The sequence below is a fragment of the Dermacentor variabilis genome, chromosome 1, assembly GCF_050947875.1.
Source record: "Dermacentor variabilis isolate Ectoservices chromosome 1, ASM5094787v1, whole genome shotgun sequence".
Lineage (NCBI taxonomy): Eukaryota > Metazoa > Arthropoda > Arachnida > Ixodida > Ixodidae > Dermacentor > Dermacentor variabilis.
In genome coordinates, this window is record NC_134568.1 from 130015337 (window position 1) to 130041946 (window position 26610).

Here is a 26610-nt window from a genome sequence, read left to right on the forward strand (position 1 = left end):
GGGTGCGGAAGCAGTTCCCAACCAATTTTATCTAGAAGTGTGAAAGTGCACCTTGTCGTGCTGCAAGGTCTTTCTTTTTTTGCAAGTCACTTGCCGCGCAATGCGTGACATAGCATCTGCAGTGCTCTAGGTGCCGGGGACCTAAGCTTTTAATCATCGTCCGAACAGCACTGTGACAACTGTTTCAAGCATTCTCGCTATTTAGTCTATAGTTACTCACCTGTCTTCGATAAGAGCATCAAAGGTCTCCTTGGCTTTTGCCGCTGCGGTCTGAGAGCGACAACTCCACGCCTGATCTTCAATATTCGACTGGTCATATTTAAAATCTCTGACTTATCATCGCACAGTGCTAGAGCCCGTAAACAAGTGCTAAGCCTTATGAATATGTCTAAGCATTATGGCTGAAATTTGCTGTTTGACGAGAAATTCAACCAAGGCACTTTCCCGACACAACCGTTGTATCGGGGTGCTTCCATGCCCAGAAGCCTTATTTGTGCCTTTGTGTGAATTGCTGCTGTCAATATGCGGTGATGTTGATCAGAACCCGGGTCCCAAGGATGATCAGCTTAATGAGATACACAAATTGATGAAACACATGCATGAACGCTCCATTCGCATTGAAGCCGCACAGATGACGATGTCAACTGATATCCTATAGAGCTTAAGAGTCAGCAGCAATCGCTTACTAAAGATATTCCTACCATAATTAAGCGCCTAGAAAATGTCAAAAAGCCGACATCTAATTTGCATAATGTACTGTGTGAACTAACAACAATGCATCACCCGCCGTGGTTGCTCAGTGGCTATGGTGTTGGGCTGCTGAGCAGGAGGTCGCGGGATCGAATCCCGGCCACGGTGGCCGCATTTCGATGGGGGTGAAATGCGAAAACACCCGTGTGCCTAGATTTAGGTGCACGTTAAAGAACCCCAGGTGGTCAAAATTTCCGGAGTCCTCCACTACGGCGTGCCTCATAATCAGAAATTGGTTTTGGCACGTAAAACCCCAATTATTATTATTACAATGTGTCAACTAATTCAGCAAGCGCAAAGCGAGGCGCTGATGCTATGCGCGCGTCTTGATGTAGCGGAAGATCGCTGTCGAAAGGACAATCTAGTATTTTTTGGAATCGTTGATAACGCTTCTGAAACGGCACATCACACAGAAGAAAATGTTTTAAGTTTAATCTGGCAGTCTCTCGAACTAATCTTATCTGGCGATAACATTGCGCTTGCGCATGCATAGAATGGGGAAATTTCCCACTAACAAAGTTCGACCCATTATAGCAAACTTTTGCGCCTATACAAAACACAAGAAAATTTTTTTTTCGAAGCGTCACACGCTCAAAGAAGCAGGGTGGCCATGCGGGAGGATTTTTCAGCCAGCACTCGTGGTGTTAGAGACAAACTAATAATTTATGCCTGAGCACTTAACTGCCCTTTCACATTGCGGTATGACAAATTAATCTCTAATGAAAAATGCTACGACTATGACTGCAGTGCTGACGCAGTATATGAAATAGGACCATCCAGACGCGCAACTAATGCCGCCAACTCGTCTCTTTGGCACCTTGGTTCTGGTCGCGCACTTGCTTCCTCGGAAAGCTAGGAGAAAGCCAGGGGTGGCGGCGTTTCCGCTAACAATAGCAACCTGAGCGTGCTCTCTAATAATGTTCGCAGCCTTTTGTCTAAGAAAGATGAAGTGTGCGCAGTGATTAACGATTCTAACGGGGATATTGTCGCGTCAGCCGAAACTTGGCTTTCTGATGAAATACTAAACGAAGAGTTGTTTTGCTGTGAAAAATATTTCGCTGCGATAGGCCTAATCGATGTGGTGGGGGCGTCCTTCCTGCTTAAACGTGGAAAGCTACGCTGCAGTTATAAAGTCTAGTTTGGATGCGACATGGTGCTGCCTCTACTTGGCTTTAAAAAAAATTGTCGCTGGTGTATGCTATCGGCCGCCTTCTGGTTGTTGCAATTTTTTTTATGACCTTCATGATTGCCCTTATCATGTGAACATCATGCTTCCCGCAGCGCCGGTCATTCTATTAAGTGATTTCAAGTTTCCTAACATTGTACGATCTAATTCGTACTCATATTCGTCGCCTAACTCGGATGATGCGGGAGAATTTCTTCACATCTTTTCGGATTTTGGTTTGACACAGCTGGTTCAGTTTCCTACACTCGTTACAAATAATACATCTTGACCTTGTTTATTCTTGACCTTGTTTGACCTTGTTTTGACCATCCTTGACCTTGTTTAGACATCATCACCGGAAATTGTATCTTGTGTGTATAGTACCCCTGTATAAGTGATAATGAAAATATTCAGGCAAAGATTTCACTGCCATTCTAACGCGCGCGTAAACATCTTAAAAGAATACGCGATTATAAAAAAGCTGATTTCCACGCGATTAACAATGAATTGTGCTCCTTTTTAGATGTGTTAATGTTCGAAAACTTTGAACGATCTATGCAAAGCAACTGCGACTTTTTCAAAACTAAAATTACGGAACTAACCTTTAAATAAATTCCTATCAAGAAAGGTTTTTTTCGAATACGAGCGCCCTGTGATACAATATATATATTAACCACCTTTCAAACCGTAAGAAAAGGCTCTATCGTGCTGCTCTCAAATCTCGGTCTGATAAACGCTGGTCAGCCTAAAAATCTGCAACCACAACTTACTTATCTGAAATGAAACAATCTAAATGTTTCTTTTTTTTAATCGCACCCTTGCAGCTATGCTAAAAAATGATTCTAGACCATTTTGGAGTGTCATGCACGGCAAGGAATGCAGCGCAATAACTTTGCAAACGATGGAAGGACATCCCGTACCTGACATAGAATGCGCATCTGATCTAAATAGCACATTTATAGAAGCTTTTTCTTGCCCTGTAGGTACCAATAAACAACATCTCTTGACATTACCTGATTACTTGCCCATGGACGCCATTTTTATTACTTCTGAGGGTATTCGCAGCATCATTAAGAAACTTAAAGAATAATCATCATGTGGCGTTAGCAGCATCAGTACGAAATTCTTGAAAAACACTGTTGAATACTGTTCTATCATTCTGGCACGCAGTCCCTGCCGCATTCTAACCTTCCGGAAAACTGGCTGGTATGGAAGATTGTTCCAGTTCGCAAGTCTGGGGTAACACACAACCCATCAAATTTCCGTTCAATTTCACTCAAATCTGTTCCATGTAAAGTTTTTGAACACACTACATTCACTCCACTGTGACAAAAACTCGTGGTTTTTGTCACGCAAAACACCATAATTCAATTTTTAATTTAACTCCTGCGGGGACGGTAGAGTATCCGTCTCCAGTGCAAGAGGACCGTGATTCAAATCCCGGTGCCGCGCAATTCTCCTCCGGGATATACAAAAAAAAAGAAAAAAAACCGTGTGTTGAGAAATTGCACAAACAGGCCTGGAGTGCGGCCTGATCCCGGTGACCAGAACCGGTAACGCACTCTCTCACCAGAGCAGGATTGGCCACCCTGGTGCAGTACTTGGCCACAACCTCCTATATGAATACAACAATCAAACCCCGGACCTCAGTCCCCAGCAGCCGCGAAGCAACTGACCACGGCGGCGGTCAGATCTGTAACGCTGCAGAGGGTGCTAAGAATACCTGGCTCCGGACAGGCCGCCATTGGAATCTGAACCTGGCAACGTTTAACGTTAGAACGCTATCTAGTGAGGCGAGTCTAGCAGTATTATTGGAGGAATTAGAGGGTAGTAAATGGGATATAATAGGGCTCAGTGAGGTTAGGAGGACAAAAGAAGCATATACAGTGCTAAAAAGCGGGCATGTACTGTGTTACCGGGGCTTAGCGGAGAGGCGAGAACTAGGAGTCGGATTCCTGATTAATAAGGAAATAGCTGGTAACATACAGGAATTCTATAGCATTAACGAGAGGGTGGCAGGTCTTGTTGTGAAACTTAATAAGAGGTACAAATTGAAGGTGGTACAAGTCTATGCCCCTACATGCAGTCATGATGACCAGGAAGTCGAAAGCTTTTATGAAGACGTGGAATCGGCGATGGGTAAAGTCAAAACAAAATACACTATACTGATGGGCGACTTCAATGCCAGGGTAGGCAAGAAGCAGGCTGGAGACAAGTCAGTGGGGGAATATGGCATAGGCTCTAGGAATAGCAGAGGAGAATTATTAGTAGAGTTTGCAGAACAGAATAATATGCGGATAATGAACACCTTTTTCCGCAAGCGGGTTAGTCGAAAGTGGACGTGGAGGAGCCCGAATGGTGAGACTAGAAATGAAATCGACTTCATACTCTGCGCGAACCCTGGCATCATACAAGATGTAGACGTACTCGGCAAGGTACGCTGCAGTGACCATAGGATGGTAAGAACTCGAATTAGCCTAGACTTGAGGAGGGAACGGAAGAAACTGGTACACAAGAAGCCAATCAATGAATTAGCGGTAAGAGGGAAACTAGAGGAATTCCGGATCAAGCTACAGAACAGGTATTCGGCTTTAACTCAGGAAGAGGACCTTAGTGTTGAAGCAATGAACGACTATCTCATGGGAACCATTAAGGAGTGCGCAATAGAAGTCGGTGGTAACTCCGTTAGACAGGAAACCAGTAAGCTATCGCAGGAGACGAAAGATCTGATCAAGAAACGCCAATGTATGAAAGCCTCTAACCCTACAGCTAGAATAGAACTGGCAGAACTTTCTAAGTTAATCAACAAGCGTAAGACAGCGGACATCAGGAACTATAATATGGATAGAATTGAACAGGCTCTCAGGAACGGAGGAAGCCTAAAAACAGTGAAGAAGAAACTAGGAATAGGCAAAAATCAGATGTGTGCGTTAAGAGACAAAGCCGGCAATATCGTTACTAATATGGATGAGATAGTTCAAATGGCTGAGGAGTTCTATAGAGATTTATACAGTACCAGTGGCACCCACGACGATAGTGGAAGAGAGAATAGCCTAGAGGAATTCGAAATCCCACAGGTAACGCCAGAAGAAGTAAAGAAAGCCTTAGGAGCTATGCAAAGGGGGAAGGCAGCCGGGGAGGATCAGGTAACAGCAGATTTGTTGAAGGATGGTGGTCAGATTGTTCTAGAGAAACTGGCCACCCTGTATACGCAATGCCTCATAACCTCGAGCGTACCGGAATCTTGGAAGAACGCTAACATAATCCTAATCCATAAGAAAGGGGACGCCAAAGACTTGAAAAATTATAGACCGATCAGCTTACTGTCCGTTGCCTACAAAGTATTTACTAAGGTAATCGCAAATAGAATCAGGAACACCTTAGACTTCTGTCAACCAAAGGACCAGGCAGGATTCCGTAAAGGCTACTCAACAATAGACCATATTCACACTATCAATCAAGTGATAGAGAAATGTGCAGAATATAACCAACCGTTATATATAGCTTTCATTGATTACGAGAAAGCGTTTGATTCAGTCGAAACCTCAGCAGTCATGGAGGCATTACGGAATCAGGGTGTAGATGAGCCATATGTAAAGATACTGGAAGATATCTATAGCGGCTCCACAGCCACCGTAGTCCTCCACAAAGAAAGCAACAAAATCCCTATAAAGAAAGGCGTCAGACAGGGAGATACGATATCTCCAATGCTATTCACAGCACGTTTACAGGAGGTATTCAGAGGCCTGGAGTGGGAAGAATTGGGGATAAAAGTTGATGGAGAATACCTTAGCAACTTGCGATTCGCTGATGATATTGCCTTGCTTAGTAACTCAGGAGACCAATTGCAATGCATGCTCACTGACCTGGAGAGGCAAAGCAGAAGGGTGGGTCTGAAAATTAATCTGCAGAAAACTAAAGTAATGTTTAACAGGCTCGGAAGAGAACAGCAGTTTACGATAGGTAGCGAAGCACTGGAAGGGGTAAGGGACTACATCTACTTAGGGCAGGTAGTGACCACGGATCCGGATCATGAGACTGAAATAACCAGAAGAATAAGAATGGGCTGGGGTGCGTTTGGCAGGCATTCTCAAATCATGAACAGCAGGTTGCCACTATCCCTCAAAAGGAAAGTGTATAACAGCTGTGTGTTACCAGTACTCACATATGGGGCAGAAACCTGGAGACTTACGAAAAGGGTTCTGCTGAAATTGAGGACGACGCAACGAGCTATGGAAAGAAGAATGATGGGTGTGACGTTAAGGGATAAGAAAAGAGCAGATTGGGTGAGGCAACAAACGCGGGTAAACGACATCTTAGTTGAAATCAAGAAAAAGAAATGGGCATGGGCCGGACATGTAATGAGGAGGGAAGATAACCGATGGTCACTAAGGGTTACGGACTGGATTCCAAGGGAAGGGATGCGTAGCAGGGGGCGGCAGAAAGTTAGGTGGGCGGATGACATTAAGACGTTTGCAGGGACAACATGGCCACAATTAGTACATGACCGGGGTAGTTGGAGAAGTATGGGAGAGGCCTTTGCCCTGCAGTGGGCGTAACTAGGCTGATGATGATGATGATGACATTCACTCACCTTGTTAAGTTTCTTGAGTCGAACCAGTTTTTTCACCTTTACAACATGGCTGCTGCAAGAACTTGTCTCGCGAAAGACAGTTTCTGCTCTTTACTGATGACCTGAATCATTTGCTCGATTTCTGGATTTTAAATAGATCGTATTTCTTTAAAATATTCTAAAGCATTTGACAAGGTTAGTCATCAGTTGGCCAATTAAATCTAGATCCTAATGTGCTTAACTGGATTCGAGCTTTCTTTTCTAACTGTACTCAGTTTGTTCCTGCTGTTGCGTTTCGCCTGCGACACGCGGTTTTGCCGGCGCGACTGCGGCGGGGCGGCAGACATTTTGGCCCGTTCGGCGTCGCCGCAACGCTCCCCGCCAGGCGTTTCCAGGCGTTTCCAGGCATGTTCCGATGCCACGTGTCTTCATGTGCGTGTGTGAGTGTATGTGCCATTGTGCCCGAACCAGGCGATGCGACAGCAGGGGTCACCCTCTCCTTCCAGTCATTGTGCCCGAACCAGGCGATGCGACAGCAGGGGTCACCCTCTCCTCCCAGTCTTTGTGCCCGACCGGCGGCGCTACGACAGTGTGCGTCACCATTAGCCCATTGTACAATCACGTGCTCGTCTATTGAGGGGTTCCTTCTTGCCCTCAACTGCGAGAGTATAAAAACAGCTGCCCCCGGACGCCAAAAGGAGGGCTCCGATTTCTTCTGTTGAGTAAAGTGCTCTCCCGTCTCTCTTCTTCGGTCAACCTGACCGCCAACTCTTTGCGATGTTAAAATAAACAAGTTGTTTTGTTGTTACCAGTCGACTCATGCTTTGCCGGGACCTTCGGATGCTTCCAGTTGTACCCCAGGCCGCCAGGCCAACGCTACCCTTGGGGCTTGCGACCCAGGTACAACCACGGGCGTCAGCGCCGAGTTCCCAACAACCGATGCCATCGGTGGGACCCAAACACTGCCTAATACTGTTGATTAACCAGTCCAACCAGTGCTATCGGGTGTTACCCAGGGGTCTGTATAGGGACCCTTATTTTTCTTAATTTTCAGGAAAGACCTATGCAGTAACATTTCATCAAAGGTTTGCCTATTCGCAGATGACTGTGTAATTTACCAGAAAATACATACCCAAGAAGATGTTGCCTTGCTCCAGACCGATTTAAATAACATACTTGCCCGGTGTCAAACATGGAAGATGGAATGAAACACTTCAAAATGCAAATCAATGCGCATATCTCGCCCCTTATTGTCATGTCCACACTATCATCTTGCTAATACATCCCTTGAGTCTCTTTCATTTCACAAATATCTAGCTGTTCACACCTGTGGTAACCTATCATGGAAGCACCATGCAAGGTACATCCTCGCCAAAGCAAACCGTTCACTTGAGCACTTTCGAATAAATTTCTATATGGCACCCCCATCACTTAAAATGCTTCTCTACACTCCTCGCTTCCGTCCCTCACTTGAACAGACATCATCTATCTGGGATCCCGGTCGTAGTACACTGATAAGCGAACTTGAAAGAGTGCAGCAGCGTTCCATTCGCTTCATCTTATCCAATTATGACCGCACAGCCACTGTTACCATGATGAAGTCACGGCTTAACCTTCCGGAACTTACCATTCGGAGAAAAATAGCCTGGCTCACTCTTCTTCATAAAATTTACTATCACAACAATCACCCTTGTGAACAGTTCGATAAATCCCCTCCCTTCAATCATCTAGAACTGACCACCTCCAAAAAGTTTATGTTCCTCGTTGCAGAACTGTGACCCATTCGCACGAATTTATACCTCGAACCACCTCCGTATGGAATCACCTGCCAGAAGCAGCTACTGCTATTGCGGGTACATCGTGCTTTAAGAGTTCTTTGAATAACATGCTTAACATTGCCATATTGTTTGTATTCAATTTGTTCTTCTGTTTAGCCTGTTTATTTGTTTGTTTTTATTTTTATATCTTTAAATTACTCTGCTTTTTCTTAGTTGCAACTGCACATGTTTTCAATTAATTTGTGGATTGTTTCTGCGGCTTATTCTTATTGTATCAGCTGTTTTTTTTCAATTTTGGTCTGTAATATGCCCCTCCCCTCTGCAATGTGCAAACCCTGTGGGTAAAATAAGTAAATAAATAAATAAATAAATAAATAAATAAATAAATAAATAAATAAATAAAATGTTTCGTGAGCGCGCAGGCTTTTGCCTTCATCCTCTTTAGGGTATGCTAAAGTGACTGTCAACTTTATTTTTAGCCTGCTGGTAGCTAGATGGCGCAACCTGTTTATAGCAAATGACAATTGATGGCTGCTTAAAAGATGGTGCGACGTACCGCCAAACGACCATTCTTGTACGATTTCCGACTTGCATTCAAAAAGTAGTTGATCATTATATTTCGTACGGCCCTCACGTACGAGTGTTGTTGTTGTTAGCGTTGTTAGGGTTTTTGTTGCGGTTGGGTTTGATGATGCTCATGGTGGAGCGCAGCTTCTTTTTAATCGCTTGATATCATTATCGGAATGCTTGGTTGAAAATCAGACAACGTGGCATACGTGGCACGACCTTAAATAGAGTTTAAACGGAGTTTCTTTGTGGAAGGCCAGTGCAATGTGACGTGAGCTGATAAATGCAAAGCGCTAAAGGCTTTCCAGAGAGCCATGTGCGATTATCTCTAATCAGCAACGCGTCTTATATGGACAGTGCGTCTAGCGCTCTAGAGAAGTACTATTGATTTTTTTTTAATTCGTGCCACTCACCGATCATCATGACAAGGTTACAAATTGATCGTCCCCCCCCCCCCCCAACCCCCCGCGCGTTCCTTTAGTGGTGACCGCCAATGGCCTGGTGCCGACCAACCTGCTCGAGGGCAGCCTAGTGAGTTTGGGAGGCTACGAGCAGTGCCTCAAGACCCGCTTTCATGACTACCAGGGCGAGCTACTCTTCAAAGGCCGCTACTGCTCGCTCTTCGCCCAAATGCCCAAGGAAGCCATGCGCAGCCTCGTGGAGCGCTTCCACGCCGCCGGCATGTTACGCGTGAGTTCAACTACACAAGCCACTGTGAAGGAGGCATACTGGGATAAGCAGCAGGAAGTCATTCGTGAGAGGGTCCCCCGTTCTAAAGCCAGGTAGCCAAAAGAATCGGAGAAATAATACCAGTGTTTCAACTAAACAGAAACGCACTAGCTCACGCGACGCTAAGGGGAATATTGTAAGAAATCAAACCAGAGACAGCTGCATTCACCCTAACAGTTAAGAATGATCTGAACCCACGACTTCTTTTTATTTTGGTTTGCATCACTAGATGAATGATATGAAAAGCTGCAAGTTTCTAATGCTTATTAGATAAGAAAAACCCACACGCAAGCCTTGTAGGAACATAAACGATTTCTCAGAATGTTTTTGTTTAAATTCCGTTCCACTTTATTGCTCCAGGCAAGCAAAAAATTTGGAAAGGCCAGCCGGACAAAAAGCTGTTTTACGAGAGCACTACTAGGTCCGGTCAACCTGAGATTATATTTAAGTCGTAAAACGTCACTTATAGATACGGTGTGGTGTTACAGACTGACAGCGAACAACTGATGCTAGCACAATAAAATACGGTAAAGTGAATGGCTCAAACAGGCGTAATTGATCAGGTGGCTTCATTTAACATAACAAGAAGTATTCCAAACGAAAATCTGGAAGGAAGGAAAGAGAAAAGCAGAAGGCAGGGAAGTTAACCAGAATAGCGTCCGGTTGGCTAACCTACAAAACGAAAATGTGGGCAAGCTTAAGGAATGTACTGTTGAATTCATGCTTTCTATTCATTATATTGGGCTCGAAGTTATTCATATCTAAGATATCGTGATCATCATGATGCAGTCGTACACAGGGGGGACGGGGGGGGGTACCCTTACAAGAGGATATACGAGTACTTTGCTGCGTATTGCCAAGTATTAAGAGGAAGCTCGGGTGCTCCTATCAAAATACATGTTGAAGGAGAATTTGTTTTCTCGGGAACCACTGCGCCAAATTTGACAAGGTTTGTTGCATATTAAAATGTAGTGACTGATGATTTCGAATTTTCATTTGGCTCGTCAATTTTAATGAAAAATTGACAAAAATAGCAAATTTTCAGAAAACTAGACTATCAAGTTTACAACTCTAACTCAGCAATGAAAAATGAGATCACAATTCTGTGAATTACGTCTCACAGCAGATCTAAAGCGTACGAAATTGATATGTTGCACCTGAATCTCAAAAAACTTAGTAACATGACAATGGAGCTTTTACAGAATCCTTGTACACAACGTAACGAATCCACGTAAGATATATTACTTATTTCTTATTTTCTTATTTATTTTCTTAAAGTGTCCAAGAAGAGCGCCCAAGATATAAATTGACATATCGAATTTGTCCACTTTGGATGATCTGATCGATGCCGTTTACAGAACCGTATTATGTGTTCTTGATGCAGAGCTATTAAATTGTAAACTTCGTGCTTCTATTTCTTTTTTTCGAACTTTCAAATTTTTCGAAATTCTTTTAACAATATTCAGACTCTAAACCGAAATTCCGCTTCCAGCAGTCACTAGAACTTAACTTTCTATCTCAAATGTAACAGACTTCATTACAATTGATCCTGGGGTTATCTCATAAAAGCGCTTCTGCGTTTCACATGTATTTGAATAGGCCGCGTCTGAGTTTGGCCGGAGCTAAAGCTTCCTCTTAGTGCGAAAGCATTATACAGGGTGTCCCAGCTAACTTTAGCCAGAGTTTAAAAATATGCCGATGCGCTCTAAGACAACGCGACCAAATGCATGATGCTGACTATTCTGTGGAGTAAGTCATACTTTGTTGTAATCTGTTTAATTTAACCATTAGTCTATATTGATTAACCAACTTCTGGAGCAACGAAATTAAGCAAAAATTTCCTATGAGAAAGTTGTAGAGCGCTGTGAAAAACGTCCAAGTAAGCAGTTTCGAACTTTTTATCTGTTAGGTATTGGTGCTTTTCCGCTTACTTCAGATGCCCGTGAAATACCAAAAAATACCATGTGACTTTCCCGCTTGCGCGTCGTGATTGCAGCGCTCCCAGGGTGGGCTGCCGCTTAAAAGGCAACAGGGCAGTCGCGCAGGAGTTGGCTGTGCGATTCATGCCACCGATGTGCTTCCCTCGCGGTGGTTAATCATAGCGATAAGCAGGCGCAGCGGCAGCACACGCGGCAGAGTGCTATGTTCGTTTGTACGCGGAGCGTTTGGGAGCGCTGCAATGATGGTGCGCAAGCGGACATGTGACGTGCTATTTTTTGTATTTCGAGGGCATCTGCGGAAAGCGGAAAAACACTAATGCCCAATAGATAGAAAATTAGGCACTGTTTAATTGGACGTTTCGCAAAGCGCTCTAGAACTCTCTAATTGGAATTTTTTACCTAACTTCGTTGCTGTTGAAGTTGCTTGATTAATCTTGACTGATTATGGAATTAAACAGAATTTTAAAAAATCTTCTAACCTACTCCATACAATAGTCAGCAACATGCATTCGGTCGCGTCACCTTAGATGGCATCGGCGTATTTTTAAACTCTGGCTGAAGTTAGCTGGGACATCCTGTATATCCCATGAGGCAGAAAGGCGGGGTTGTAGGCGAGTGGTACCCAAAATCATCATCACATTATGTGACGTCATCAGCGTTTTGTATGGCGTCAGTATCAATACAAAAGGTGGTAAATGGTATGGCAACGTTCATCATCATCAGCAGCAGCAGCCTGGTTACGCCCACTGCAGGGCAAAGGCCTCTCCCATACTTCTCCAACAACCCCGGTCATGTACTAATTGTGGCCATGTCGTCCCTGCAAACTTCTTAATCTCATCCGCCTACCTCACCTTCTGCCGCCCCCTCCTACGCTTCCGGTCCCTTGAAATCCAGTCCGTAACCCTTAATGACCATCGGTTATTTTCCCTCCTCATTACATGTCCTGCCGATGCCCCCCCCCCATTTCTTTTTCTTGATTTCAACTAAGATGTCATTAACTCGAGTTTGTTCCCTCACCTAATCTGCTCTTTTCTTATCCCTTAACGTTACACCTATCATTCTTCTTTCCATAGCTCGTTGCGTCGTCCTCAACTTAAGTAGAACTCTTTTCGTAAGCCTCCAGGTTTCTGCCCCGTACGTGAGTACTGATAAGACACAGCTGTTACACACTTTTCTCTTGAGGGATAATGGCAACCTGCTGTTCATGATCTGAGAATGCCTGCCAAACGCACCCCAGCCCATTCTTATTCTTCTGATTATTTCAGTCTCATGATGAAATAACGACATGGCCACAATTAGTACATGACCGGGGTTGTTGGAGAAGTATGGGAGAGGCCTTTGCCCTGCAGAGGGCGTAACCAGGCTGATGATGATGATGATGAGGTTGAGTAAATGAAGTTGAATTGAATGAAGGTGAATTAAAGGGGATTAAAGCAGATTAAGGTGAGTTAAGGTGGATTAAGATTGGTACAGATTAGAGAAAGATGGTTAAGGCGGTTAATGTGGAATTAGGTTGATTAAGGTTAATTAAACTACATTAAGCTGGAAAAAGGTTGGTACAAATTAAAGTAAGGTGGATTAAGGTGGAGTAAAGTGTATTAAGGTGGAATAGAGTAGGTTAAATAAAGTGGATTAAGGTTGGTACAAATTAAAGTAAGGTGGATTAAGGTGGAAGAAAGTGAGTTAATGTGAATTAAGGCGGATTGTGGGTACAAATTGGAGCAAGGTGGAATAAGGTAGAGCTGTGAAGGACACGTGACAATGTATGACGTCACGTATCATGGTAACTTGATAAATAGATGTGGATTCCGACGTGCTCATGTATGACGTCACGTCACGTGTCACGTCATGACACGTGACACGACATAACGCTTTCGCATTCAAGTCACGTAAGGATACTTAGGTGACTGTCAATATTTACATTTTTTTAGAATCCTTGTCAAAGACAGCTAAATTTCAGCTATCGACACAGACCTACGGAGGTTTCCTTTCGTAAGAAATGTTTGTCACTGTCTGCGCTCGTTCCAATGGACCGTTCTTTCGCATGGGCGACTTTACGAGTCTGAGATACTGTTGGTGTGAGGAACTTGGAGCACTAAATATTTTTATTGCATGAGATCACTGCCTATAATTTGTGAAACATCGGAGCTCCACTTTGACTGTTTTACACTACATAACTTTTTTCCCAATCACACATATGCAGGGGCGGAAGGATCCACTGACTGCGACTACGGACACCGGTTTTCACAGCATCGACTTTAGAGTTGGGATATGCCTGCCCTCGCTGTGCTCACACTCTGAAATAGATTATTTGTTTAGTTCAAGTAAGGGCATTTCTTGCTATACTGTAATTTTGCATGTCCACGCACTTCAGCATGATTATGCCTCCACAATCGCTGAGATAGATATACAGTTATGACTAGAATGCCTGCTGTTTTAGTTTCTGTTGCTGCACCACATTGTTCATAGAGACTTTGGGTTCTAAAGAATTACTATAAGGCCTTTAGTTTCCATTTATTTCTGTTTAAAGAAATTCCCACCCTGAAGAAGGCATTTTGTATACCGCGTTTCGCGAACGGGGCTTGCAGTGCAACACAAAAGACGGGGAAGCCGCGCCGTGTTCTCGTCTTGTTTTGCCATCTTGTGTGCTGTTCGCACAAGATGACAAAGTGACTGTATTCTGTTCAAACTCTATTATAATGTCGTATCAACCAAATTATCATTCCGTCCTTCTAAAAGCGAAGTTATTCTCCGTCCACACAGACAATCCAGCGCTTAAATAAGTTGGCACAGTTCATGAAAGATGTGGTATAATGCTATCCCCTTATGACAAAATTTCTTGTGGCGAACTGCGCAGTCTACCTATATAGGAGAGTCATCCATATATAATTTTAAAAATTTATGCAGTGATTGAGGAGTGATTTGTCAGTGACATTTCGTATCCAAAGGACAGATTCTAGCTGATGAAAGGGCGTTTTCATGAAAAACCGGGTCGTCGGTTCTTTATTTTTCTTCCCTGAATACGTATTGGTGCTGTGTTTCAGTAGGTGAAGGTGAGAAAGAAAGGCAAAGGAAAGACAGGGAGGTTAACCAGAGATAATCTCCGGTTGGCTACCTTGTACCGGGGGAGGGGCAAATGGATGTGATAGGTGAGAGAAAAAAATAATAAAAAGAACCACACAGACATGCACGCACACACGCACACGCACACACGCACACACGCACACACATACGATACAGAACTAATTCTAAATTGGGTTTGGCGGCTCCTAACATGCAAGCTTGGCAACCACACTAACAAGGGGCCCTATAACGTAAAACTATTCCAATATGTTTTTATTCCAATCTCCTGACGTCAAATTTGCGTAGCCGCCAACGCAAGCATCGGGCGGTGACCCGCAGAGTTGTGTGAACCGACCAATCAAATGCTCTCCTCGTTCATAGGAGTTCACTTTTGTTTGCTTGGAAAACGAATAGCATAGTCTATACTGAGCGGCTTGTCTTATCTAATTGGCTGACAAGAGGCGAGGAGCACGCTCAAGTGGAGAGGGAGGCGATGGGGCTGAGCCACTGCACTGAAAATCGATAACCGGATAAAGAGGATGCTGCCGGCGTCTGCGATTGGTCCGCTTTCCCTTACTTAGCTTGCAGTGCCTGGTCGAAAATCGCGGCGGCATGCAACGGAAGCTTAAGAATGACACTAAAACGGATCCTCAGCAAAGAATAGTTGGCAGAACGAGGTCGTAAATGGGCCTAAAGTGCTCGAAAACGTTATACGGCCACGCAAACAGTATTATTATACGCAAATAAACCCAGGATATTCGGCCGGTGCGAGTAGCGAGTGCCTGAGCGATCGGCAGCAGCCATTTACGGGGCAGCCTGCGGCTATTCAGAAGAAAATTCAGTTTTGTGCGGCATATTAATGCATCTTTAGCGCGGGCACATCACATTGACGCGATGAGTTTTTGCGGCCTTGTGACGTCGCGTGACAGGCAGTGGAAGTGCGTGCAACCCGAAAACTTTTGACCAATAGCCAAGGGCTAATGGCAAAAAGGCGCCGAATCAGAAATAACTATTTTTCTTTTGCTCGGTCCAATCATGCATAATCAGCGTGTACACATCATATCATATGGGCAGCTATCGCGGTTTTCGTGACGTCGCGTGACAGACAGGCGAAGTGAGGTTGGTCCAAAAAGGTTTTTAACCAATCGCGGAGAACCGATTGCAGAATTGGAATAGAAAACTTTGTAATAGTTTTACGTTATAGAGCCCAAGGTTACGCAACTTGTGAAATATTATGTACTTGTCTTTAGCGAAAGTAAAGGCGCAAAAAAGGGGTCTGCGTTTGTAATTAGGGCGCTCGCGCGAGAGTATAATGACCCAGAATTTAATGGACAAATACTCAAAATTCGTAGCTCGCTGGGAGTGTCGAACACTGCATACTTTACGTAAAAAAAGTAAAGAAGGAAACAGCACTTTATGACACGCATAGATGCTAGCGTGTGATTAAAAAAAATACATATATTATGCATTATTTCAGTACAAGAACGTTAACTCTGGCTTCATGTGCGATTTTGTCAAACTATGGCGCATAATTGAGAAATTATGCCCACTTCACCAAAACTACAATTCCTTACGGTAATTAATATGTGTGTAGCTACACGCATGGTTGCTCAAAGCGCGTAGGACGCACTGATCAGTGCTCGGGATCATCGTTGTGTTCTTTTCCTCTAAATCCCCAGTTATGAAGTTATACGGAGTGAATGCCACAGTTCGAGGGTGCAGAACTGATGATCCAAAGTCCTTAACTATGCTCCAGGCCTGCTCCATGTAAGTTCCTCAATGAGAATTCTTTCGATGCGCGCAACTTCCCGTTGCTTCCGGTATTTACTCGCAATTTCGCAACGCGTCGTTTATCTCTTTCAGTGCGCTCTTCTGCTCTCTAGCACTACTTTCATGCGCTGGAACAATCGCAGAGTGGTATCTGAAGCCATTAGGCCCCACGAAACCCAGTAAAAAGGCTGGTAAGTACGCATCGACGAGGTGTAGAAAGGACTTTGACTGTCTAGTTTTATTATTACATTCACACACTCTTAGAAAACAAAAGGTCACGTCAGTTACTAGCCAAAAGCTAGTAACTGCTTGTCACAAATTAACTAAAATTCTTGCAAGAACAATTAGTAACGGCACCGGTTGTTGCATTTACTACTCAAAGGGCGTGGTGCATACAGCTGAAACACCTACTCAGTGTACAAACATCAGAAATTAATGGCACCGGCAGAAGAGCGCTTTAAAAGCACTTAATACTTTTTTTTTGAAGACAGTGGCATTGTTGGCCATTATTAACGCTTTTATTGTTCCTTTCATTTCAATGTCGCTGTATATATGTATGTGTCTGTGGATTGTGTTATGTAGACTGTTTTGTTGTGACTATATGTGATGATTTACTCGATCTATGTACCTCCCGCTGAGTAGAGACTGTATTATTAGTCGACAGCATCATTTGTATTTTTGAGACTTTCTTCTACAGAACTGTGGAGTCGTTTAACTTGTATATTGTGTGCACCATGTATATATTACGTTATATTACGTGATAGTGTTACTGTGAAAATGTTGCTTGACAAGTCCTGGTGCTTCTATGAAAAGGTTATTTGATATGTAATCTTGAACCCTGTATGCTGTAGGCTAGACCCATGCAAGAGCTAAGGAGTAGCCGGTGCCTTAACTTGTGTGTCAACATCTCCTTATATCACACCGGTAAAGTGCAGTCTGCTGCCCAATTAACTGATCAGGGCATTTTCGTCTACAAGTGGGGCTTCCATAGCCACGAAATAATTACGTCACCTAAAGGTGTATGCGAAAAAACACGTATGCGAAAACAGAGGACCGCATTGCCGCCCAGTTTAGTGATATTTATAGCTCCACCAAATAGCGGCACCTAAGGTTCATGACAGGAACAGTAATGACTGCACTGCAAGGAAAGGAACAAATGACAAAGGAGAACACATGCATTGTATAGTACAACGATCAGGATACCACGCGTCATCTTTCAAAGAACTACCTTATGAGTATAGTCATAAACATTATAAGAGCACAGGGTGTACCGGTGCGTACCTATGTATTTGGATAAATAAACAAAATTATGAATCTATATTTGCATAACGTACATTCTAGACATATGTGCGCCACAACGCAGCAAATAACTAATAGACGAACACAATGAAAGAAACTACAGTTTATAAAAACATTGCTTTAAGGCTGCCACTATACATCATGATAGACCACCGGTGACGGCGGCATTGCCTTTTACTAACTGGTCCGTGAAACGTACAACTGCTTAGTAGAGGGAACACTTACTATTAGAGATGGGAGAATATCATATTTGTCTCATACGAATCGAACACGAATAGTAAGTAGCGAGCATCCGCTCGAATATCGAATAGTCGCATCGTACTATATGCCTCAGGCAATATATTAAAATTTGGTGCAGTTAAAATGAAATACCATGTATAACGTATCCCAGCCAATTTTCGCCAGTCTGCTCAAGGGAAAAAAAAAGATTCGAAAAACACGGTGCAAGATATAATTTTAAGACCTACGGTGCACGGTCGTCACACCTCTGGCGACCGAATATCGTAGGTCTTAAAGCCGAATAACGCGAGATGAATGGTCGCCGAAAATATATGAGAAGTTGCGAAACAAAAAAGGAGCTGCTGAAGGACTTGTGTAGGACAGACACGCGTAAAAGGGCCCGTTGCAAAGAAAACATCGCTGGTTTTAGCGTACCAAATAAAACTGCTACAGAACTAGTTTGCTGCCAGTAACATTGAAGTGACCGAACACTAGCGAAAATTGCCAGGTTGTTATGTAGGTTTTGACCGCAAAACCTAAAACATGGTTTGCATTACTCAGTTTATTTTTGCGTTGCTTCACAAACATTTGCTATTGTTTCCCTTCTGATAATTTACAATGATTTATTTAGCAGCTAGAACAGAAACTATACTTTAACAACAGGTTGTTTTCAAGACGTTATATTACCTCCGCCTTTAGCATCGCCGGTTCTGTAAGTCATTTCATTGCCACACTAGTCCTCAACGCAGAGTGCTAATATGTTTAAATAAAAATAGACATCACGAAAACTAACGAGCCCGGTCTCTCACACCTTAAGCTGCTTTGCATTGTGCAACTTAAAGGGCAATCTGAGCAAATTAAATTTCAGTGGGGCGATTTTCAACAGGCTACATGAATTCACCGAACACCGATCAATTAGACTTTGCTCAGAAAGTATCTCGATATCCGACCGCCTAGATATTCATGATATATATGCAGACTAATGTCGATATTTAATAATACCTCAATTATAGTCCTGCACATATGACGCATATTTTAAGACTGTTCAATTATTGACAAACAGCTGCGTCCGCTAGGCGATGTCCATTTCAGTGTTCACAATAAATGCGACGCCTACATGTAGTCAAATGATGGTTGTCCCGATGCAACACTTTCTGACTAAAAGCTAATAATTACTTCCTTAATTACAAGTGTTACGGCGCACTGTATTGCACAGTTTAAGGTAGTAGTTCGGCGGCGTCAGCCCATTTAGAAGCAATGCCAATACTTGCGTTGAATTCATGCCATTTCGCAAAGAAACACGTGCAGGCTCCGACGAAGGCGTTATTGAAGCGGGACTAGCGCAGATGATGTACACACCAGTCAAGTCAGAGTATGCGCATCTTAGTCTGTCCTGTGTCCTTGAATGCAGTGCGAATACGTAATCAATCAAAGCAAGGGCTCAGTTAGAAGTCGGATACTCCGAAACACACTCCACGTTACGTTACGCCCCGCACTCTCCCGTACACGCTCCCCAGAAGTTGTGAGTATTACACCATAACCGTACATGTAAGTGTAAGTGAATAAAGTTACCAACTAACTAATTAGAAACCAGTTATTTTCTAATCAGATTTGTTTATATCCGCACTCAGTGCGTGCACATAATGAATCAGAAAACTTCAGTTCGCTCAGAGAGTGTAATTTTTACTCATGAAAGCGTCTGTAACAAGTACCATACTCCTGTGTGTGTACAATGTTCATCACAGTATCGGTGAAGCTTGTCACTCATTGCGCTCTGCGCACAAACGCAAGGGATGTCTTTACAAGCTTTTCTCTTTCAGAAGCTTTTCCCTTCAAGCTCTTGTGCTGGTTCTCTGTCATTTCGAACACCCAACGCCTCTTCAATGCCAGCCAATATGAAGGAACCCCACGCGAAAATTTGCTCTTCTTCAGCGGAGCCAAACTGATCCTGTGCTTCTGGGTGGTCTTCTTTCACTCCTACACGCTGATTCAACCCGAGTTCTACCGTAAGTGGCATTTCTCTTTTGCACCTCTAAAGCCTGTTTCACATAACAGTGATTTTGGCCCAAAAGTGGCGAGGTGGCTGTCGCAGAAAACCCCAAATCCCACCAACTCCGCTGCGACCATGATCGAAACGGTGACAGCGAATCGCAAGCGGTGACAGCGTTTGACCAATGGTACAACGCCAGCGAGTAGTGACCTGAAGAGCACGTGACAGGGGCGGTTCCGAGGCGCAGAGAAGCTAACGCGATCGAGCTGGCGACGTTTCCAAGCAGGCGACATCTAGTTCCGGACCAATTGACGGGAGCTTCCATTCGCGTGGCGCGAAATTGTGTCTACGTGGTATTTTTTTAATGCAAAACATTCTTGGCGAGTTCAGCCCAGTTTTCTGCAACGACTATATGGCGGCAATGTGAGGATTTCGTGGGCCGATTCTGAAAATTGGGAGCAGCCTATAAACATGGGCTGATGCCCAAGATAAGGCAGGTGAAATATCTGGGCCGATACCGAAGGTCTTGCAGTATAAATACGTAGGCCGATTCCGAAGTAGTGCCGTATAAAAAAATAGACCAGGCTTAACCCCAATTCACATCTACGTAGTGCAAGGCATGCTTAGATTGGTAGAGAATGATTCTTAGGAATCATATTACTGATTTACAGCGAATAGTTCCTGTTTTCGTGACGTGTTGTGCCAATGCGGAATGCAGGGTACGATGTTTTCTTTTTGTTTTTATCGTTGTGATACTCAGAGACCCAAGTTGGCGTCAATGAGGTTTATTGAAGAGTGGCACATGCCCATTGACACATACCCAGCGGCACATACTCATGGGAACGGCCCACATTACCCAGTGAGCCAATCTGGCGTCAAAGAGGCTCACTGAACAGCAGCACATACCCAGTGGCAACCCAAAGAGCCATACCCAGAGAGAAAACTAAACGTCGATGCCCGGAAAAGCTGGATCTATAGCCACAATAGCCTAATCGATCTGCACAGCTCCGCATTGTATGTGACTTTTACTGGAGGCCGTATCTTAGAATGTGCACAAAAGTAAACAGTATTGTAGTGTACTAATACTGGGCCTACATGGAAATAGAAAGCGCAGTGTTCTCATGAGCTGTATACCGACGCACCTGGTCGGCTGATGCATGCACAGCGCGTACCTCTTGAATTGCGCAAGATAGCGCGACGTCACGCTTTTTTACCGCCGCAGTGTGCGGCTTAACCTTCCTGAGCATGGAGCCTGCATAGCAGCACAAAAACACCGCGGTCATTGAAAACGAATCTCTTGGATTAATATAAAGCCATCGTCGCCATGACTGCTCACTCTAGAGCCCAGTATACTTGAAGAGGGCTAAGGCGTTAATGTTCTTGGCATTGAAGGACTATCAGCATGGGTCTGTTCCTCCTCAACTTACGAATTCTTGTACGCCTTTCAAATTATGTTTCTTCCAACTGCATAATTTAAATAACTGACTTGACACATATTTATCACATGACTGAGCACCAAGGCAAGCGTACAGATTCTGCGATGTTTTGTTACACCTGGGTTACTTTGGAGACTGAGGTAGAAAGTACCTCGGTCGTACCATTTCTCCATGTTCCGCTTGCAAACATGTCGCATTTAAGCATGCTTAAGAACAACCCCCAGATAATTATGCTATTCTGACCCTGTGGCCGCAAACAAAGCAGCATTTTGTATGCATAGTAACCATTAAAATTTAGCATCCCTTGTATTCGAGAAACGATTAGCTTGCCGGCCACTGTTGCATTCACTTTTTCCTGTTCAATACTGCGACTGGCAGGCACGTACCCAGGGTGGGAGGCCGGGGGAGGCCTGCCACCCCCCCCCCCACCAGAAATTAAGTGGCATAACCCCCCTCCCCGACCACACAACCACTCCTCACACACATTCCTAAAGCGCCGAAAAATCAATTTATTCGGCGGTCAATATTTTGCTGCCTTTTACAGCGAAAGCAATGTATCACGAACCTTCCTTAGTTTTTTCGGCGTCCGTCAGCAGAAAAAATCATCATGTGGGCCGATTCTGGTGATGATGCAGAAAGGGTCCGAGCTCAATGGCACATACCCCTGTGGGCTCGGGAACCTTTAACGCGCCCTTCGGGATATTCGGCATGGGCCCACGTATGGCGAGTGCTCATAACGCCTGCTTCACCTTCGCCGCGAGTCGGCCCAGCATTGCACTACTTTCGGGATGGACCCACGTATGAGCAGTGCTTAACGCCTGCTTCACCTCCGCCGTGGGTGGGCCCGGTGTTGCACTATCTTCGGGATCGGCCTACCTATCGGGAGTGCTTAGTGCCTGCTTATACACTTCACATCCGCCGCGGGTCGGCCCGGCATTACACTGTATTCGGGATCAGCCCACGTATTGGGTGTGCTTAACGCCTGCTTCGCCTCCGCCACGGGTGGGCCCGGTATTGCGCTATCTTCAGGGGCGACCCGCGGCCGAGGTGAAGCACTTTGCATTTCGTTTGAGAGCTTTGACTGTCGTTAGCTTTCGATGACATTCCATCTTCACAGAGTGGAAGGGTTGTCAACTTTTTCACTCATTTTGTATTGCGGTAGTTATCGGCATCTCCTGGGGTGTTAAGGCCAGTTTCCTCATCAATTCGGTGCCCGCGCGATTAATTCGAGATGAGTTCAGTTGTCACCATCTATTCAACGATAACGCGCATAGCTAGCTGTTGCTTTGTTAGTGCAACCTGTTTTTGTTTAGGCTGATCCAGGGACCATGAAATGAATTTGGTTCGCAGTCAGCTGGTCTGTATGCTCGTGGAACAAGTTGCGCCCGGAGAAAACGCCAGTTGCGTTTAACGTTTCCTTTCGCTTGATTATTTCGTGGAGTGACGGCTCGCCGTGACGCTAGCAGATCCTCGGAACCATATACCCGCGATATGGGTTAGATAAGGTGGAAAATAAAATAATGCGAAAGAGCGTCCATCATCAGACCCTGCAATAACCATTAAATCCATAAACAACATGACTGCCACCCATTACCTTGTCTGGCTTTTCCCTAATTGTACAGTACTCTTCGTGCAAGATTGGCAACTGGAAACAAGAGTCGCAAGGAGTTGAGAAATTAAGCGATAAACTAAGGGAGAGAGCCAATGCAATAGCCAAACAGGAAGGAAAAGCAAAAAGTAACATATTTAACCGTTGTTTGTGAAACTATTTATGGATCAACATATTTTTATTTTAACAGGAAGTAGAGAAAACGCCGCCGGAAGTGGAGAATAATTCCGTGTGTTTTGAATGATGCTTATACAGTTATCAGTCGAGCTGCCTGACGTAGCCACTTCCCTGCTGTGCTAATGTGGGTGTTTTTCTGACCTACCATGGTGGGCGCATTACGTCTAGAACCGCAGCGTCCTGCGATCTACGCGGTTGTACGGGACTGGCGGCCACGCATCGTTCCGCAACTTTCAAAATAACAACAGGAGTTGGTTTTGGCACTAAACTTGGTAAAGCAGTAAACGAGGGATCGAAAGAGAACTGGGATTGTTTCGCAAATATATATTTCTCTATAATTCTTCCAGAGCTAATTAAAGAAACGGTACTAGAAATCTTTATTTTACACTTTCGCTTGTTTACTTGTTATTGGCAGTGTTCTTCCTGCGTTTCTTTCATGCGCGAGTCCATTTGATGTGGTCCCTTGCTTGTCAAGTGAGGGAGAGGTGTATCTCACAGGTACGTCTGTGAGATACACCTTATTTCAATTCTTTTTTGCGGGTTTAAGTGTCTTTATGGTGAACGGTGGGCACTATTCACATTTGTACTAGTAAAGGTAGCCCCCCCCCCCTTATTTGGATAGAAAAGTTACCTTGGATTGGGCCCCCTCCGAAAAGAAATCCTGGGTACGTGCCTGGTGACTGGAGTATTTCATTTACTGTACCTATATTACCGATAATGAAGTACTTCTTGTTGCCTAAAGCTCCATGTAGACGCATGAGGCAGCTGATGTTCAATAACGCGGAGTTCATGCAGTGGCATCGAGGCTAAGTCGTGTAGAATTTAAATATGATAGCCAACAAAGTTCTGCATGACGACCCGAAATTAATCTGGAGTCCGCCAGGCGTGCCTCATTTATGTCATATATGGTAATATGTGCGTAGTGTACTACGCAAGATTGATATTTGGGTAATATGGTCTTGACACGGTCGAGTAATTAACCGATGGGATTATTCAAAATGTGTTTCAGGGTTTTCATCATTTTATGCCCAACTACGAAGCACTACAATTAAGACCCCAAAGAAACGGGAACCTATGCTGCTTAACATAATCAAGTGAAATCACTTTCAGCCGCAAAAAAATAACATTTTTTATTGCGTTCTCTCGTGGCTGCCCAGAGAATCTGTACTGCAGTGGACAAAACCGACAGACCACTGTAGTCAACGAGTTATTTCGTTAGGTTAAATCTTTTGAAAGTTTGTTTCCTAATTATTAAATTACTTTACTTTTTACAGATTCTGGGTTCAAGATATTTGACTTGGGAGACCGGGTGTATTTTCAGTTAATAACAAATGCCTTTTTGTCAATTTCCAGCCTCTTCTTCATTCAGTAAGTGGCAGAAGCTCATACCTGCTGCATGTTCCTCAATGTCGTGATATGGCGAGGTCATTGTTTGATTTACCTGCGTCAGACGCGGCCAGTTGTTGAGTCAACGGCTAAGAAAACCATTTTTACAGCTTCCTTCATGATTCTGTTCGCGTTCAGCGATGCAGCGCAACCATGTCCGCAAGAATGTATGGAAGAAGCGACTATTTTATATCATGTAAATATCAGGTAGCATTCAGCAGTGAATATGGAAATATCTGCAGGCATTCCCGGCATTAAAGCTTGAGTTCAGTTTTTTCATTCATAGGTACAGCGAAAAGCATTGGCGTCAAAACGAAGGCGGCAACGCTTTTGTTGCCTATATATGACACAAGTACAAATTACGACGGATTTTTCTGGAGTGCCAAAACTAAGAGAGTGAATTCCTGCGGCTTTACTCACACAATCCTTCTCTTGGCAGAGGATTTACGTTTTCGTACCTCGTTAATGTGGACCACGAAGCGCTTCCTGCAACAAGGTGCTTGCGTTCTTACTTGCTGATTCTAGTTCATCGGTACATCAGGTAAGACTCCTGTCAGAGTTTAATGCCCACGTTGCTCCTTTTAAGCAAGCATGTGCTTCTTAGGACTGCAACATTGCTATCGTACGCAGTCTCTCTTTCTTTGAATTCTAGACTGACTGTCCCCGTTGTGATTGTGGTGTTCTTCGCATTCCTGCTTCCCATCATGGGTGAAGGGCCCGCTGACCAAGAACTGTTTTCGAAACAAATCGGCAGGTGTGCAGAAAAATGGTGGACGGTGATCACGCACACGAACAACTTCAACGCGCTCAATGAAACCGCAAGTATCAGTTACTTCATTATGGCGCAATCACACACACTCTCTCTCTCGTGCACTTGGAGTGGTCAGCGAAATCTTTGACCGAAGCAGTCGCTTCTGCAGATATGCGGCTTCCCTTGTCTCGTTTGTGCAAGCGCGCCGAGTGGTATGCAGAATGCTCAGTATGCTCGGATACTCGTTTGAAATCATGCTGCGCTATATTTATTTACATTCAAATAACGACTGCTTATTTCAGCCGCACGTTTCTCTCAGTACGCTGCAGCCATGTGCCCGAGCTACACCCGAGCTGCGAGATCTCCGCGTCCAGTGAAGCCATACCGCAACGAGTGTTGCGTACACATAAAGCAACACTATGGACTCATATTTATTTACATTATTAGATTACATTTATGGAGTCACAATGCACAAGGATTCTCTTTCTGCGATCCTATACTTTTGTTATCATCCGTCCCGCTAAATCGCCGATACTGGCGATCACCAGGAGTGTGGCTTTGCTCGAGCCAACGAGGAAGGGCCAAGAAGAAATGGAAAAATTAAAAGAATGCTTATAAGGTACGGTCCGTGGAACATAGATTTTTCTAGACTCCCAGAAAGCTGAGGATTGAAAGCCACACAGGGCTCGAAAACACACACACACACAAAAAAAAAACAACAACAACAACAACAAAGATATGTGGTGGCGCCAAACTGAAATTGCCGCACGCGCCCTGCGTTCGGTCATGGAGATTGTGAGCATTGCCTAGAATAAATAAATAATCATGTGTGAATTCACAAGGATTGAAATGTATCCATAGGTAAACAAGGGCTAAACCTGGCGACATCAGATCACTGTTTCTGGATGAAAACTGTCTCAATAAGGGAACTCATCTTTATTTAGACGGCATCGCATAAATGCATTGAAAATGCCGTTCTAGGACAATGAGAGACACGTGTAATCTACGCCCTACTAAAATAAATTACTCAAGCTACATCGTTAAAAGAACATGTGGTTCTCCAATAGGTTCCAAGTCACTACGAAATCAAAGTAAATCAAATGGCGGATGCACTTGCAAAAGCAGCCCATGAAAATTCGCAAACACCCCTTATTCCCTTATCTCAGTCCGACAGCCGGCGATTTTTACGAGGCCTCAAGCGAGTAGTGTGTGTTCAAATGATTTACAAAGGGCACAAACGAATCAATCTTATATGAAGTTGACTCACATCTCGAGCACCAGCTAGATCCTCAGCTTCCCCGACGCGAAAATGCCCCCTCATATCGTCTCCGCCTCGGAACTGCTTACACTGAGCACTTCTTATTCCGAATTAGGCATGTGGCCTCTCCAACATGTTTGCGTGGTCACG

At 44.2% G+C, this 26610-nt stretch overlaps 1 protein-coding gene across 2 annotated transcripts in view; it reads left to right on the top strand.

Moving 5' to 3' along the window:
• The window catches only part of LOC142584654 (nose resistant to fluoxetine protein 6-like), a 44267-nt gene that overhangs the window by 7613 nt on the left and 10044 nt on the right, over nt 1-26610 (top strand). Inside the window, exons 2-9 of one of the 2 annotated variants that reach the window (XM_075694809.1) lie at nt 9315-9523; nt 13706-13826; nt 16245-16332; nt 16429-16526; nt 19677-19859; nt 24340-24433; nt 24891-24992; nt 25104-25269. In XM_075694809.1, coding sequence (XP_075550924.1) covers nt 9315-9523; nt 13706-13826; nt 16245-16332; nt 16429-16526; nt 19677-19859; nt 24340-24433; nt 24891-24992; nt 25104-25269 — 1061 coding nt within the window. Of the gene's footprint in view, nt 1-9314; nt 9524-13705; nt 13827-16244; nt 16333-16428; nt 16527-19673; nt 19860-24339; nt 24434-24890; nt 24993-25103; nt 25270-26610 lie in introns of both variants that reach the window. The other variant, XM_075694805.1, reaches the window with a different exon arrangement.